The sequence below is a fragment of the Astyanax mexicanus genome, unplaced genomic scaffold (assembly GCF_023375975.1).
Source record: "Astyanax mexicanus isolate ESR-SI-001 unplaced genomic scaffold, AstMex3_surface scaffold_39, whole genome shotgun sequence".
In the NCBI taxonomy this organism is placed as follows: Eukaryota; Metazoa; Chordata; class Actinopteri; order Characiformes; family Acestrorhamphidae; genus Astyanax; species Astyanax mexicanus.
In genome coordinates this window covers 887,276-903,115 of record NW_026040049.1, presented here as the reverse complement: position 1 = coordinate 903,115, position 15,840 = coordinate 887,276, and the positions used below count along the sequence as shown (strand labels likewise).

Sequence of the window (15,840 nt, the reverse complement as noted above, 5' to 3'; positions counted from 1 at the left end):
CAGATAATGTAATTACACATGTGTATTAAGGTTCATTTTTGACTTGTGTAATTAAACACGTGTACCAGGGTGAGTGTATTTACACATGTAATAGAGCACATGTACTTACAAATGTGTAACAATGTGTGTGTACTTACACATGTGTAATAGTGTGTGTGATAAGTTGAGTATAAACTTATCCAACAGCTATTGTCTAGTATGTAATTAGGGCTGATTGAGTACACACACATTGTTACACATGTGTAATTACATAACCTGTAACTGTGTAGTTAATCTGTAACAATGTGTACTTCATCAGTAGTTACACGGATTGTTACTGTGTAACTACATAGTACTTAGAGACACTTATTATAAAGTGAGACCTTAATATCTCATGAACGAGTGATATTGGCTGTGTGATCAGCAGTGTTGGGAGCGTTACTCTGAAAAAGTAATTAGTTATAGTTACTAGTTACTTCCCCAAAAAAGTAACAAACTGAGTTACTCCACTACAAAAGTAACTAGTTACCAGTAAAAGTAACTATTGCATTACTTTTGTGTTACTCGCCCCCGTCACATTCCCTATAGAACACAGTACAGATATAATATTATAGGATGTAATAAATTATTGTAGTATATAACGGTATGGAACAGAGTAGAGATGTGTAGAATAGAATTGTGTAAAAAAATAAAGGAATATCTGAGCTGATAAAAAACTTTTTTCTGCATTAAAATAACTTATTTATATTCTGAAAACTCTTAATAAACTTAAACTAAATAATTCTCGCGAAATCATAAAGAAACAACAGGTTTAAAAGAACCAAACGAATCGATTTGTATTTAGAAAATATATTGATATAAAAATAAAGCTCAGGAAAATGCTAATTTAATGATTTTATTCATTATATTTTAAGATCAGTTTCAGATTTGCTTCATCATCGCGACGTTGAGCAGATGTTGGGTTTTAGTTGTCGTATCTCATGAACACGTGACTTTTGGAAATTTGGAAAACGTTGGATTTTGATTTCCTGCTTTGGTTCCGAATAATAAATCAACATTACTGATGATGTCAGGAAGTCGGAAGCTGATTAGCATATTACGTGATAATTCTCTCAGATTAATGTAGTGTATTACTGGTGAGTGCGCCTGGCTCCGCCCCTTTACCAGTGCAGCAGGAACATACTGAACCCCAGCCCTGCAACTCTTGATACAGCCTTCAGAGATTTAACCAGCAGATTCTGACCTTTCACTTCAGAGAACTCCACAAATCCCTCCTGCAACACAAAAACACACACATTATACACACACACACACAAATATAAGTGATATAAGTGATGCAAAGTGATACAAGTGGTCTGTAATACACCACATTAGGCACTAATAGTCAAATTTAAATAATTTAATTAAGATATATATGTAATGCCATCTAGTGGCTTTTTTTGGTAGCAGCAGTGTGCACTATTAAAACAGCAATGTGCAACATAACAAATTAAATAATAAAAAAGTACAGGAACAGTCATGTACAAAATAATAGAACAATTAGAGCCTTAACAAACTGAACTCTATCCTACTATAACAGTTAAACATGAAAAATAAGACTTTAAGACTTTTTCGGACGCTGAAAATGACCGTTTGCGTAGCGCGAGTGCTTGCGTAGCCTAGAGGGAGGGATTGACTTTGAGGCTCGAGACCATGAAATAATTTCGATCGATTCTGATAAAATATCGAAATCGTGACACCCCTACTAATAACAGTCTTTACAATGTTATATATTACTTTACAACATGTGTAATAATGCCCTGCTAAGTGCAGTTCAGCCTATACTGACCTAGTCTTAGAGTCTCTGTAAAACACCAAATCCACCGGAGATCCTATTTAAAAATTTAAAAATTCCAACCTGGGGTGGATTTTTTTTTTAACCAGTGTAAACAGAACTGTTCTAAACATCTAAACACCTATCTATCTCAATTGTACTTGGCTGGTGGTGTTTTTCCTCCATAGACTAATTCTAACCATTTGTTTCTTAGCTCTGAATTACTGGGTAAAGTATATAAACACTGATGTGTTATTCGCACAAATAACACTGGAATGAACTGCATGCTGTTCCTAGAGCTGTTAGTTATCTCCTATCTGACGAGATGGCGTCGCCGCCCGGCTTCAGTTCTGTCTGTGGGCGGTCCCGAGCCGAGGTGGGCGGGGCCATGAATACTAATGATTCACGGGTTGATGTAGACAAGGTGCTTTTCCTGATCGACTCGTTTTGTTTCTGAATATTTTCTGCTGCAGAGAATGAATGTTTCATCATGTGCAGCATCATAAACAACTCATTTAAAGGCATTTTACTGAAAATTTAAGTAATAGATCAACACAAAGTAACATCATTTTTATGCATCTCTACTGATGTGTGTAATTTCGTTGTTTTTATCCACTTGTTTTTACATGTTTGCTTCTGATTTTTTACGCTGTAGCACTTTGAGATTTCTTTGAAATAAAATAAAATAAAATTACAAATAAAATGTATTGTTAACATTATTATTACATTATTGTAAAGTGGAATAGAAATGATACATGATACATTAGAGAACACTAGTGAACAAACAGCATCATGAAGGAACCAAGGAACTCTGTGGAGAAGCGCTATATGTAACAATACTCATCACCCTGAACACACCCTGATCCCCACTGTGAAACATGGTGGCGGCAGCATCATGCTGTGGGGAGAAGCTTTTCTTCAGCAGGGACAGATTTAGGAAGCTGGTCAGAGTTGATGGAGGGAAGATGGATGGAGATAAATAAATACAGAACAATCCTGGAAGAAGAAAAGCTGTTGGAGGCTGTAAAAGACTTGAGATCTTCCAGCAAGACGATGACCCTAAACATGCAGCCAGAGCTACAGTGGAGCTATAATGATTTAGATCAGAGAATATTCATGTGTTAGAATGATCCAGTTAAAGTCCTAAAGACCTAAATCTCATTGATCTTCTGTGGAGAGACATGAAAACTGCTGTTCACAGACCAATGCTCTCCATCCAACCTGACTGATCTTCAGCTGATTTATAAAGAAGAACGGAGGAAAATCTCTAGATAAAGTCTCTAGATGATCAAAGCTGGTAGAGACAAACCCCAAAAACCAAAGACCTGCAGCTGTAACTGCAGTGAGAGATGGATATAGGGAGGGATAAATACTTTTGCATGTCACATTTTAGTAAAATATTAGAAAATCATGTATTATTTTCACTCTACTTCACACTTATGTGGCGCTTTGTGTTGATCTATCATTTAAAATCTACTTTTGTTAGCTCCTGTAGACGCAGTGCAGAACTCACCCAGGCGTTGTTGTTGATGAGCCACTGGTGTTGGTGGGTGTTGAGGTAGGCGGAGATGTGATGGGCGACGTTCTCCACGCAGTGATCTCGACTCTTCTTCTTCAGCTGATCACACACCACCGCGCCGAACGCCACCAGGCCAACGATCCGCCCCCAGTCCGTGGTTCCGTCGCTAAACAGAGTCTCAGCTACGCTGCTAATAATGTTCATACTGTCGTCCTGCTCCTCCAAATTCAGCTTCTGGACCATACCTGTAGAAACACACAGGTGTTGTAGAATGAAACTGAAACACCTGGTTTTAGAGCACAATAATTGATTGTGGTGACGGACAGTTCTGGTGGAAACAGGAGAGTTGAGGTGCACATTGAATTCTGCGTGATTTGATCAGTCGTGGTTTTATGTTTTTTGGATACAATCCGGGTTAGCACCCGAACATCCCTTTCAGACAGCTTCCTCTTACAGCGTCCACAGTTAATCCTGTTGGATGTGGTTGGTTCTTCTTGGTGGTATGCTGACATTACCCTGGATACCGTGGCTCTTGATGCATCACAAAGACTTGCTGTCTTGGTCACAGATGCTCCAGCAAGACGTGCACCAACAATTTGTCCTCTTTTGAACTCTGGTATGTCTCCCATAATGTTGTGTGCATTGTAATATTTAGAGCAGAACTGTGCTCTTACCCTGCTAATTGAACCTTCACACTCTGCTCTTACTGGTGCAATGTGCAATTAATGAAGATTGAACACCAGGCTGCTCCAATTTAGCCATGAAACCTAAAATCCCACACTAAAATGATGACAGGTGTTTCAGTTTCATTGTTTAAACCCCTGTAGATCACACATTCTGTACATAATTTATAATAACTAGAAATACACATAATAACTACAAGCCTGAGAAGAAAAAAACATCAAGGTGTTGCATAAGCAACCCTACAGCAACACTGTAATGAAAGCGCAGCGAAAGTTCTACTAAAGACTCCAATGCTACGTCACCTAATTACCTATCCAATCAGCTGTTCCTTCTGCCTTTAAATAAGATCACTCATTCAGTACCTTTGCTGCCTTTCAGACGCTGATGGTCGTTCTTACTGACGTTGTCCGCAGTTCTCTCGCTTATGTCCCGTTCTCGCTTCTAGCGTGTCCGACCGGCGTCTCGTGTTGGCCTCCTGTTGCTAACCTCCTACTGCTGGCCGCTTTGTCGTCGGACGCCTCCCGCTCCTACTGACGGCTGCTGCTCCCCACGTCCGGTCGGCGGTGCACGGAAGACGCAATCTGATTGCCACGCGCCGCGCCGTTGGCTGGCGGCCCGCTTCTCTACCCCCTCCTGCTCTGTCCCGCCGCCGCCCCAGCCCACTGTCGCCGATGAGCCCCAGCTGTCCCGGTCCTTCAGGCGGTCGCTGTCTCGGCGTGGAGTTCGGACTCTGGTTTGGTCGCTGTCGAAGAGCGCTGTGGATCTGCTTCCAGGTTGCCTCTCCCTGTAACGCAGTGTTATGTCGTATTGTGCAACCCGTCGAGATGTGCTTCTCGGCGCCAGTGCCCATGCGCGGGACCATTGTTTGTTTTCTTATTTTGTGGTTTTCTGTTAAGTTGTGGTCTCCCTCCTTACTCTTAACTGTCCTCCGATATTTTGTTTCGGCTTCATTGTATTCCTGCTGAAGCATGTTTGAATATGGGGCTTTTTCTAGCGTTTTTACTTTTTATTTGTGTACTAGAGTAGCACGGTTCGAAAGGGTGGCAAGTTGCGACTGAGCACCGGTTCACCCGGCCCCTCTGCCTTCGCTCCGCCCCCCCTGGCCTCTGCTGCTGCTGGCGCGGACCTGCCCGTATCTTTCTCCTTCCGGCGCGCTCTCCCTGGAACTTTGACTTTTGCTGTGCTGCCTTGCGCGCTCCTGGTCCGTTCGCCGCTACTGCGCTGCTGGTGCGCTTCTGCTGGATCTGCTGCTACTGCTACTGCGCTGCTGGTGCGCTTCTTTCGGATCTGCTGCTGCTGCTACTGCGCGGCTGGTGCGCTTCTATCGGATCTGCTGCTGCTGCTCCTGCGCTGCTGGTGCCCTTCTGCCGGATCTGCTGCTGCTGCTGCTACTGCCCTGCCTGGCGCTTCTGCCGGATCTGCTGCTGCTGCTGCTGCTGCTGCCCTGCCTGGCGCTTCTGCCGGATCTGCTGCTGCTGCTGCTACTGCCCTGCCTGGCGCTTCTGCCGGATCTGCTGCTGCTGCTGCTGCTGCTGCTACTGCCCTACCTGGCGCTTCTGCCGGATCTGCTGCTGCTGCTGCTGCTGCCCTACCTGGCGCTTCTGTCGGGTCTGCTGCTGCTGCTGCTGCTACTGCCCTGGCGCTTCTGCCGGATCTGCTGCTGCTGCTGCTACTGCCCTGCCTGGCGCTTCTGCCGGATCTGCTGCTGCTGCTACTGCCCTACCTGGCGCTTCTGCCGGATCTGCTGCTGCTGCTGCCCTACCTGGCGCTTCTGCCGGATCTGCTGCTGCTGCTGCTGCTACTGCCCTACCTGGCGCTTCTGCCAGCTCTGCTGCTGCTGCTGCTACTGCCCTACCTGGCGCTTCTGCTGGATCTGCTGCTGCGCTGCCACGCATGTTTCTGCCTGGGTCCTCTGCTGCATGGCCTCTTCCTCCTCCTGTTTAGCTACTGCCGTGCCTGGCCCGGCTTTTGGTAGGCCGTTTGTTTCTCCTGATGCTGATATGGTTTTCCCCGTGCTTGCGTGCTGTCATCCCACAAGGTAAGGTTCTTCTTTTGCCTTCCTTCCGAAGCCCGTTTGCCCCCGGCGCGTGGATGGTCCTCTTCGCGGTCTTTTGACCTTATGGCTGGCCGCTCTTCTACCTCTTTTCTTTTTTTTTTCTGTTCTGTCTTCTGTTCGCTGTTCTGTTGATTTTTCCGGACTTTTAACTCCTTCCGTCGGGGGCGTGACGCTGCTGCTGCCTGCTTTTTGATTCAGTCGCACTTCTCGGACATTCTACCGCTCACTACTTCATTCTTCCGCCGTCTCTTCCCCGACCTCGCCTCCCTTACTGTCACATACAGTTACTCATGATTGGGTTTTCACGTATTCGCTTCTTCGACATATTTTGTATCATATGCATGTTTGTGTTTCTCAGTGCTTTCAGTCTCTTGCGATCCATGTCATTGCTCCTTGCACTTTGCTCCGTAAATTATTTGATGGCAGTTGGCAACATCTACTGCTCTGCCTAGTTTACGGTAATAATAATGATAATAGTAATAATAGTACTAATAGTGATAATGATAATAATAATGCCGATGTTACTCTTTATTTTGTAGCACCTTCATACATTACAATGCAGCTCAACGTGTGCTGTACATAGAATAAGCACGGAAAAATACATATATAATAGTTAATAATAATGCTGGTAATGCTAGTACTCTTAAGTAATAATACTAGAATACGAACTGATATAAAATAAATTGTCCAACTGTAATATTATTTATAAATATATTTATTTATATGATAATAATAATAATAATAATGATACTGCTGTTTCTCTTACGAATTATTGTACCTGTGAAATGGATTAGTTGTTAAAGCTTAGTTTAAAGATATATGTCTTACTCTGCGTTTTAAAACTGTTTGCTGCTGACCTGCTTCCCGACTTATCTTCTTATTACCTTTTCTGTTCTATTTTCTTATATCTTTTCTGTTCTTCTGTGTTTTGATCCGTATATAGTGTGTTTCTTTATTCTTACTGTTCTTTATTTCTTATGAATCGTGCTGTTGCTGCTGGATGTCTACATTTCCTTAGGGCTATTTACTATCTATGTATCTGTATCTTTATCTGTCTCTGGGTTCGTGATTTCGCTTGGGTGCTTTTCGTGTGTTCTCTGTTTGCTGTGTCGTTCGTGGCTTTTCTAGTCTCGCTTTCTTGGTTGTGGTCCGGTATTTCTCATTGTTCTCCTCGGCGCCGTTTCTTCGGCTGCGCTCGGTGCGAGCGCCGCTCTGTTTGTCGGTTTTGGGATTTATTTCCAAGGGCGATAGTTTGCCGACTGTTGGCTATTAATTTTGACCCTCGCCCCTGGATCTGCCTCTCAGTTCTGTACGAAATGATCGGTGGTGATCGCGTGCGTTTCATTACTTTTATTTATTAATAAATACATTGTGACCGCGAAGCTGTTATCACGATCCTCATTTAAGTTTTTCTTTCTGCACTCCGATCATGTCATTGCTCAATTTAATTACCTGGGAATCAGTAATTATAAATTAATTTCATAATTGGTAAACTTTATCTCATAAAAAATTATTGATGCCAATTAATAAGGAACGTCGTAATAGTCAGATTATCCGAGTTCGTTTTCTAATCCAGCTATATGCTTACTCCTCAAAGGCATTGCAAAAAATCCTCTTCCTCAATTTAATATAGCTTGCCATTTACAGAAATAAATCTAATTTACAAGTCTTATATATTCTCCCTATGTTTCCACTGCATACGGCAGCTTTTATGGATTTAAGCGCACAGGCATTTCACGAGCGCGCGCCGACAATATTTATTTGATCAGTTCAATGCCTCACGCTGTCTGATTTAAGCTCTACTCCTTCCTTCATTACTGTTTTCACGAAACATTCTGTTGCAGATAACAGGGCCCTGTTTTACAATTAAAATGCTAAAAGTGCACTCCGATTTCTGTCTTTACATTTCTGGGGCAGCTATCTGCTTTCACGCTCTTCTAAACTTTATGCGCCTCTGCTTGGTTTCACCTAATAGCTACCCTATGGCGAAACAGTGGTCAGATTTCACCTGTCAAATGTCAATTAGGAAACGCTGACCATCTCCATCCTGCTACGCTGGTCGCTCTCTTTAGGAACGACGCAGCCACATCCTCAGCGAAGCTGACGTCACCATTTTGCTACTTGAGAGACGGGTAATTTCAGCACACCTGTCCCACATTAGACCAGAACTGGACCTACTGCTGAACGCTCAGCAAGCTCATTCAACACTGTCTAAGTAAGTATTATTTATAAGCAAACACTGGAGGCGGTGGAAGTACTACATACTTTAGAGTATGTTAATTTGTGCATCAATCCGGCGATTTAAATGATCTATTATACATCATTTGCTTTTGTTTCAATGCTTCACTAACTAACACTAACACTGCTGATTATCACATGTCTATACCTATAGCTTAATGCATTATGGCCCGTGGTCATTTACATCAACACATGCCAGGAGACAATCTCCTCTTTATCTTGGGCTCACAGCCCAGACGACATGACATGAGGATTATTGCATGTTACTAACAGCATGTTTTCAGGGGTCGAACCCCACGCTTGTCAGGCGCAACGCCCAAGCGTTTTACAGGGCGCGCAGCCCGTTACTAACAGCAACGCATGCTTTGGGGGCGGTCCCCGCGCATGATGGGCTCGATGCCCAACCTAGATGCATGTTTTGGCCATGGCCCTCACTAACAGCAACGCATGCTTTGATTGGGCTCGACGCCCTTGTGTATGAATGTAGGGCCCGCGGCCCGTATGTTTGGGGGCGCACCCCTCGCCTAACACCATTTTCTTCCTGCTAACGTCTCTTCCTTCTTCCCCTTCTTCACTCCTCTGTCACACAACTTCCCTTTGATCTCCTTTAGGCCCTGTATTAAGTTTTTCTACCTTCTATTATTTCTGAACTTTACTATTTAAGTCGCTTTAGACAAAAGCGTCTGCAAAATGTTATGTATTGATCGGATGAATGCAGAACTAATTAAAGAACGAAAGAAATGAATGTTTGAATGTAGGCACATGGCCTGTATGTTTGGGGGCATTCCCCGCGCATGCTCTGATGAATAGATAATTGAATGAATATGTAATGATCTAATGAATAAATTAATGAATGAAGGGCTCGCCACCCGTACGCTTCGGGGGCGCACCCCGCTTAGGCTCGTAGCAAGCGAATGTATGAGTGAAGGGCATCGGCCCATACTAACAGCATGGAAAGTTGGCGCAATGCAAGCGCATCACTGGACACTACACCCACGTTAACTCTGCTTGTTACTGCACAGGTCACCCACATTTAGTTACATCAAGCATGTGCTCACTTAACACAATCCACGAGTTAAATGCTAATAAACTCACTCATGCATGGGGGTATCCAAGGTATAAAAGGTAATGCTTCACTGTCCACAGTCACCGGTGCTAAAGAGCTATCGTTCAAAAGTACGGTATCGTTTATTATTATGCTGATTATTAATCAAACGTTTCTTTTATTACAGGATGTAGGATAAAGTAAAGATCTACCGGTGGGTATATATATGTATATTAATTCTTTCACTTTTGGGGTTGGCTCCGCCCGTCTCCAATGTACGACAGGATCTGCAGAGCCCAGATGTATCAAGTCCTGGGCCGATGACGGGGCCTACGCCAAAGACTCTACTAGAAGACTGTTTCATTATAACCTCTTCATATATGTATCTTTGTTTTTGCTAAATATGTTAAAACATTAAATCGTGCAACTGACAACATTTCTTCCGGAGTCGTAATAGTAGAAATGCTGTTCTAACAAATATTGTAAATGATCTAGATCAAATTTACACAGACATCCCACAGGATTCATCACATCCTATTACAACTATTAGCATCAGGCAGGAGATACAGGGCTCTAAAAACCAGGACAGACCGCCCTAAAAACGTTTATAAAACCTTTTTATCCCCAAGCCATCATGGCCTTAAACTCACATTAATCACTGCTGAAATCAACGTTCTGGTCTAGTGTCAGTTTGGCTATTGTTTATTGGTTGAATCTTTTTCTATCTGCATAATTCTGCACAATTGCCAATTGTGTTTTCAAAAGATGTTTTGACATTTTTTGCAATTCTGTATATAGATATAGCTTTATTCTTTTCTTGCACATCTTTTAAGTTGAAAACACTGTAATTCCGTTGTTCTTGTTAAAGTGTCAATGACAAAGATCTATCTATCTATCTATCTATCTATCTATCTATCTATCTATTTTACTAAAGAAACAAGTAGTCAGAAATACACAAGAGGTTCGACAACAGAATAAACAACAGAAAGGGCAAGTCGGAAACAAATTGTTCACAAAAAGCAATCAACAAAGGAAATGCATTGTAGAAAAGTTAGATTATTACATTCAGTACTTGGCCAGGGAACAGAGAAAACAGAGGGGTATTTATACTAGTAAGGACAGGTGGAACCAATATGTGGGGGAGCGGGAACACCGTAGCGTCACGTGATCAGTAAAGATCAGAGGGCTGTACATACAGAGAGGTAATCAGAATAAAAAGAAAACATTGGAAAAGAAAAAAACAGTAAAAGTAAAATACAATTAACTATTAAGATGAGACATAATAGAAAATAACATATAATAATAAATATTGCGAAACTGTAAAAAGGGCAAATCAAATAATAATAGCAGGTTAAAAACATACAAAAGGTTGAGACTATGATATTAAAATAAATCAATTCAAACCAAAGGTAATATAAAAATGTAAATTGATACATATATCGTTGTTTAATAATACAAATGGCTCAATTATTAAAACGTTTATAAAAATATGTGTCTGCAGACGCTTTTTTGAAACTGTTTACTGATGCTGCTTGCCTGATCTTAACTCTTTCTGATTTCTATGGAGCATGAAAATTAAAAAAACTGCTTCCCCTCTTCTCTTCTTAACTGATGATAATCACAGCAGCCCTGTAACAGATCATGAGCAGAAAATGCTCCTTTCTGTCCCTCAGTGATCTGCTCTTAAACTGCAGCCCGAGCAGGCAGAAATACATTTCCTCAAAATATTCTACGACTTCATTCCTGTAATATTACGATTTTAATTACGACTAATAGATAAAGGAGTGATAAATCAGTAACTGCTTTGGTAAATCTGCATTTACAGTATATATGAGGAACATGAACAGTGCGGAGAACTGAAGATAACCGGACTGAACTCACCCCTGAAAGCCATGCTGTGCTTCTCGATGAGTGATTGGATCAGACTGTTCATTGTCCTCTGGGTTCTGTACTGGGTTCTATACTGGTTCTGGTTCTGATGGTCTATATAAACCCAGAGAACATCTCTGATGATTCTGGAGGTCTCCTCCACCAGGGTTCCTCCACCCGCTGGTCTGGGTCTAATCAGAACCGTCACCAGGCCGTCACACAGGCTGATGGAGGTGCAGTCTTTACTGCTGCTGATGCTGATGCTGCTCATTTCAACTGCAAATAAAACACATATTAAATATATATATAATATAGTGTACGAGGGGATTCTAGAGAAGATCAGCTGCAGAACCGGTGGAACCCAGGAGTTACTGTACCTTCAGTCAGAGCTGGAACTACAGGAGAACCTCCTGCATCGACTGCTGTGTTAACACTGGAAACTCCAGAACCTGCAGAGGAAATAAACAATATAAATAGATATATAAATATATATATATAACAATAATACTAACATCTTTCTTCAACTTTAATTATTCTAATATATCTTATTCTTACTAATATATCTTTAACCCAAGCATTAGCTCCTAGTGGTCCAATAATTTAGTTCTAGAACCCTTCTCTTAAGGGTCTAATAATTTAGTTCTAGAACCCTTCTCTTAATAGTCTAAGAATTTAGTTCTAGAACCCTTCTCTTAATAGTCTAAGAATTTAGTTCTAGAACCGTAATTTAGTTCTACATCCTTTCTCTTAATAGTCTAAGAATTTAGTTCTAGAACCCTTCTCTTAATAGTCTAAGAATTTAGTTCTAGAACCCTTCTCTTAAGGATCTAAGAATTTAGTTCTAGAACCCTCCTCTTAAGGGTCTAAGAATTTAGTTCTACATCCCTTCTCTTAATAGTCTAAGAATTTAGTTCTAGAACCCTTCTCTTAAGGATCTAAGAATTTAGTTCTAGAACCCTTCTCTTAAGGATCTAAGAATTTAGTTCTAGAACCCTTCTCTTAAGGATCTAAGAATTTAATTCTAGAACCCTTCTCTTAAGGGTCTAAGAATTTAGTTCTAGAACCGTAATTTAGTTCTACAACCCTTCTCTTAAGGGTCTAAGAATTTAGTTCTACATCCCTTCTCTTAATAGTCTAAGAATTTAGTTCTAGAACCCTTCTCTTAAGGATCTAAGAATTTAGTTCTAGAACCCTTCTCTTAAGGATCTAAGAATTTAGTTCTAGAACCCTCCTCTTAAGGGTCTAAGAATTTAGTTCTACATCCCTTCTCTTAATAGTCTAAGAATTTAGTTCTAGAACCCTTCTCTTAAGGATCTAAGAATTTAGTTCTAGAACCCTTCTCTTAAGGATCTAAGAATTTAGTTCTAGAACCCTCCTCTTAAGGGTCTAAGAATTTAGTTCTACATCCCTTCTCTTAAGGATCTAAGAATTTAGCTCTAGAACCCTTCTCTTAGGAAGTCTAAGCATTTAGTTCTAGAACCCTTCTCTTAAGGATCTAAGAATTTAGTTCTAGAACCGTAATTTAGTTCTACATCCCTTCTCTTAATAGTCTAAGAATTTAGTTCTAGAACCCTTCTCTTAAGGATCTAAGAATTTAGTTCTAGAACCCTTCTCTTAAGGATCTAAGAATTTAGTTCTAGAACCGTAATTTAGTTCTACAACCCTTCTCTTAAGGGTCTAAGAATTTAGTTCTAGAACCCTTCTCTTAAGGGTCTAAGAATTTAGTTCTAGAACCGTAATTTAGTTCTACATCCCTTCTCTTAATAGTCTAAGAATTTAGTTCTAGAACCCTTCTCTTAAGGATCTAAGAATTTAGTTCTAGAACCCTTCTCTTAAGGATCTAAGAATTTAATTCTAGAACCCTTCTCTTAAGGGTCTAAGAATTTAGTTCTAGAACCGTAATTTAGTTCTACATCCCTTCTCTTAATAGTCTAAGAATTTAGTTCTAGAACCCTTCTCTTAAGGATCTAAGAATTTAGTTCTAGAACCCTTCTCTTAAGGGTCTAAGAATTTAGTTCTAGAACTGTAATTTAGTTCTACAACCCTTCTCTTAAGGGTCTAAGAATTTAGTTCTAGAACCCTTCTCTTAAGGGTCTAAGAATTTAGTTCTAGAACCGTAATTTAGTTCTACATCCCTTCTCTTAATAGTCTAAGAATTTAGTTCTAGAACCCTTCTCTTAAGGATCTAAGAATTTAGTTCTAGAACCCTTCTCTTAAGGATCTAAGAATTTAATTCTAGAACCCTTCTCTTAAGGGTCTAAGAATTTAGCTCTAGAACCGTAATTTAGTTCTACAACCCTTCTCTTAAGGGTCTAAGAATTTAGTTCTAGAACCCTTCTCTTAAGGGTCTAAGAATTTAGCTCTAGAACCCTTCTCTTAGGAAGTCTAAGCATTTAGTTCTAGAACCCTTCTCTTAAGGGTCTAAGAATTTAGTTCTAGAACCGTAATTTAGTTCTACATCCCTTCTCTTAATAGTCTAAGAATTTAGTTCTAGAACCCTTCTCTTAAGGATCTAAGAATTTAGTTCTAGAACCCTTCTCTTAAGGATCTAAGAATTTAATTCTAGAACCCTTCTCTTAAGGGTCTAAGAATTTAGTTCTAGAACCGTAATTTAGTTCTACAACCCTTCTCTTAAGGGTCTAAGAATTTAGTTCTAGAACCCTTCTCTTAAGGATCTAAGAATTTAGTTCTAGAACCCTTCTCTTAAGGATCTAAGAATTTAATTCTAGAACCCTTCTCTTAAGGGTCTAAGAATTTAGTTCTAGAACCGTAATTTAGTTCTACAACCCTTCTCTTAAGGGTCTAAGAATTTAGCTCTAGAACCCTTCTCTTAGGAAGTCTAAGCATTTAGTTCTAGAACCGTAATTTAGTTCTACATCCCTTCTCTTAATAGTCTAAGAATTTAGTTCTAGAACCCTTCTCTTAAGGATCTAAGAATTTAGTTCTAGAACCCTTCTCTTAAGGATCTAAGAATTTAATTCTAGAACCCTTCTCTTAAGGGTCTAAGAATTTAGTTCTAGAACCGTAATTTAGTTCTACAACCCTTCTCTTAAGGGTCTAAGAATTTAGTTCTAGAACCCTTCTCTTAAGGGTCTAAGAATTTAGCTCTAGAACCCTTCTCTTAGGAAGTCTAAGCATTTAGTTCTAGAACCCTTCTCTTAAGGGTCTAATAATTTAGTTCTAGAACCCTTCGCATGAGGATCTAAGAATTTAATTCTAGAACCCTTCTCTTAGGAGGTCTAAGAATTTAGTTCTAGATCTCTTCACATAAGGATCTAAGAATTTAATTCTAGAACCCTTCTCTTAGAAGGTCTAATAATTTAATTCTAGAACACTTCTCTTAGGAGGTCTAAGAATGTAGTGCTAGAACCCTACTGGTAGTGTTTCAAGCTTTTAGTGTTAGAACCCTACTGTTAGGTGTTGGTGGTCTAGAATTTAGTGCTAGAACCCTACTGTTAGCTTTTAGTGGTCTAAGAATTTAGTTCTAGAACCCTTCTCTAAAGGGTCCAAGCATTTAGTACTAGAACCCCACTGTTGGTGTTTCAAGCTTTTAGTGCTAGAACCCTACTGTTAACTGTAAGTGGTCTAAGAATGTAGTGCTAGAACCCTACTGTTAGAGATCTAAGCATTTAGTACTAGAACCCTACTGTTAATGGTCCAAATAATTAATGTAAAAATCCTATTTTAATGGTCCAGGTAATTAGTGTTAGAAGCCAACTAGAAGCTAGAACCCAACTATTAGCACTTAGTACTAGAACCCTTTAATTTTTGGTCCAAGCTACATTTAGTTATAGAGGTGTATACCGTAGTTCCTCACAATTGTAATTCATTCATTAATATATATATAAAATATTAACCAATTTATTTACATAATAAAGCTCATTATACTCACATTAATGTTCTGTTTAGAGTTTTTATATAAACTGATTGTATACTATTTAATACTATAAACTAGACACAATAATAATAATAATACAGCATACTGTAAATACATACTAACTTATACTATACATACATTCATACACTGTTTTAACCCAAAGCAGATATAAATATATATATAAAATTAATCTATAAATTAAATGAAATATATATGTTTAAACTCCACTCACCCCCGTTTATGATGCACTTGAGAGTAACAGGGCCGAGTATTTTATTCCCCTGTAGAACCGGAGCGCAGACGGTTCCTCCAGTCTGAGCCAGCATGCTGATCTGGACCCCAGCAGGTTCTTCCATTTACCCAGAACCCCTGAAACCCGGTTCTAAAACAGTAAATTCTAATATAAAAGTATCAGAACCCCTGAAACCCGGTTCTAATACAGTAAATTCTAATATAAAAGTATCAGAACCCCTGAACCCCGGTTCTAATACAGTAAATTCTAATATAAAAGTATCAGAACCCCTGAACCCCGGTTCTAATACAGTAAATTATAATATAAAAGTATCAGAACCCCTGAAACCCGGTTCTAATACAGTAAATTCTAATATAAAAGTATCAGAACCCCTGAAACCCGGTTCTAATACAGTAAATTCTAATATAAAAGTATCAGAACCCCTGAAACCAGGTTCTAATACAGTAAATTATAATATAAAAGTATCAGAACCCCTGAACCCCGGTTCTAATACAGTAAATTCTAATA

General features: G+C 40.0%; 1 protein-coding gene across 1 annotated transcript; it reads right to left on the bottom strand.

Annotated features, from left to right (window-relative positions):
- On the bottom strand, positions 1–15,570 carry LOC111197425 (induced myeloid leukemia cell differentiation protein Mcl-1). The gene is made up of 5 exons (XM_049473548.1): positions 15,313–15,570; positions 11,581–11,652; positions 11,216–11,479; positions 3,306–3,556; positions 1–1,253 (listed from the first exon to the last, which is right to left on the bottom strand). Exons 1-5 carry the CDS (start codon positions 15,434–15,436, stop codon positions 1,140–1,142), a joined length of 825 nt encoding a protein of 274 aa, XP_049329505.1. The 5' UTR covers positions 15,437–15,570; the 3' UTR covers positions 1–1,139.
- Positions 15,571–15,840: the final 270 nt, after the last annotated feature.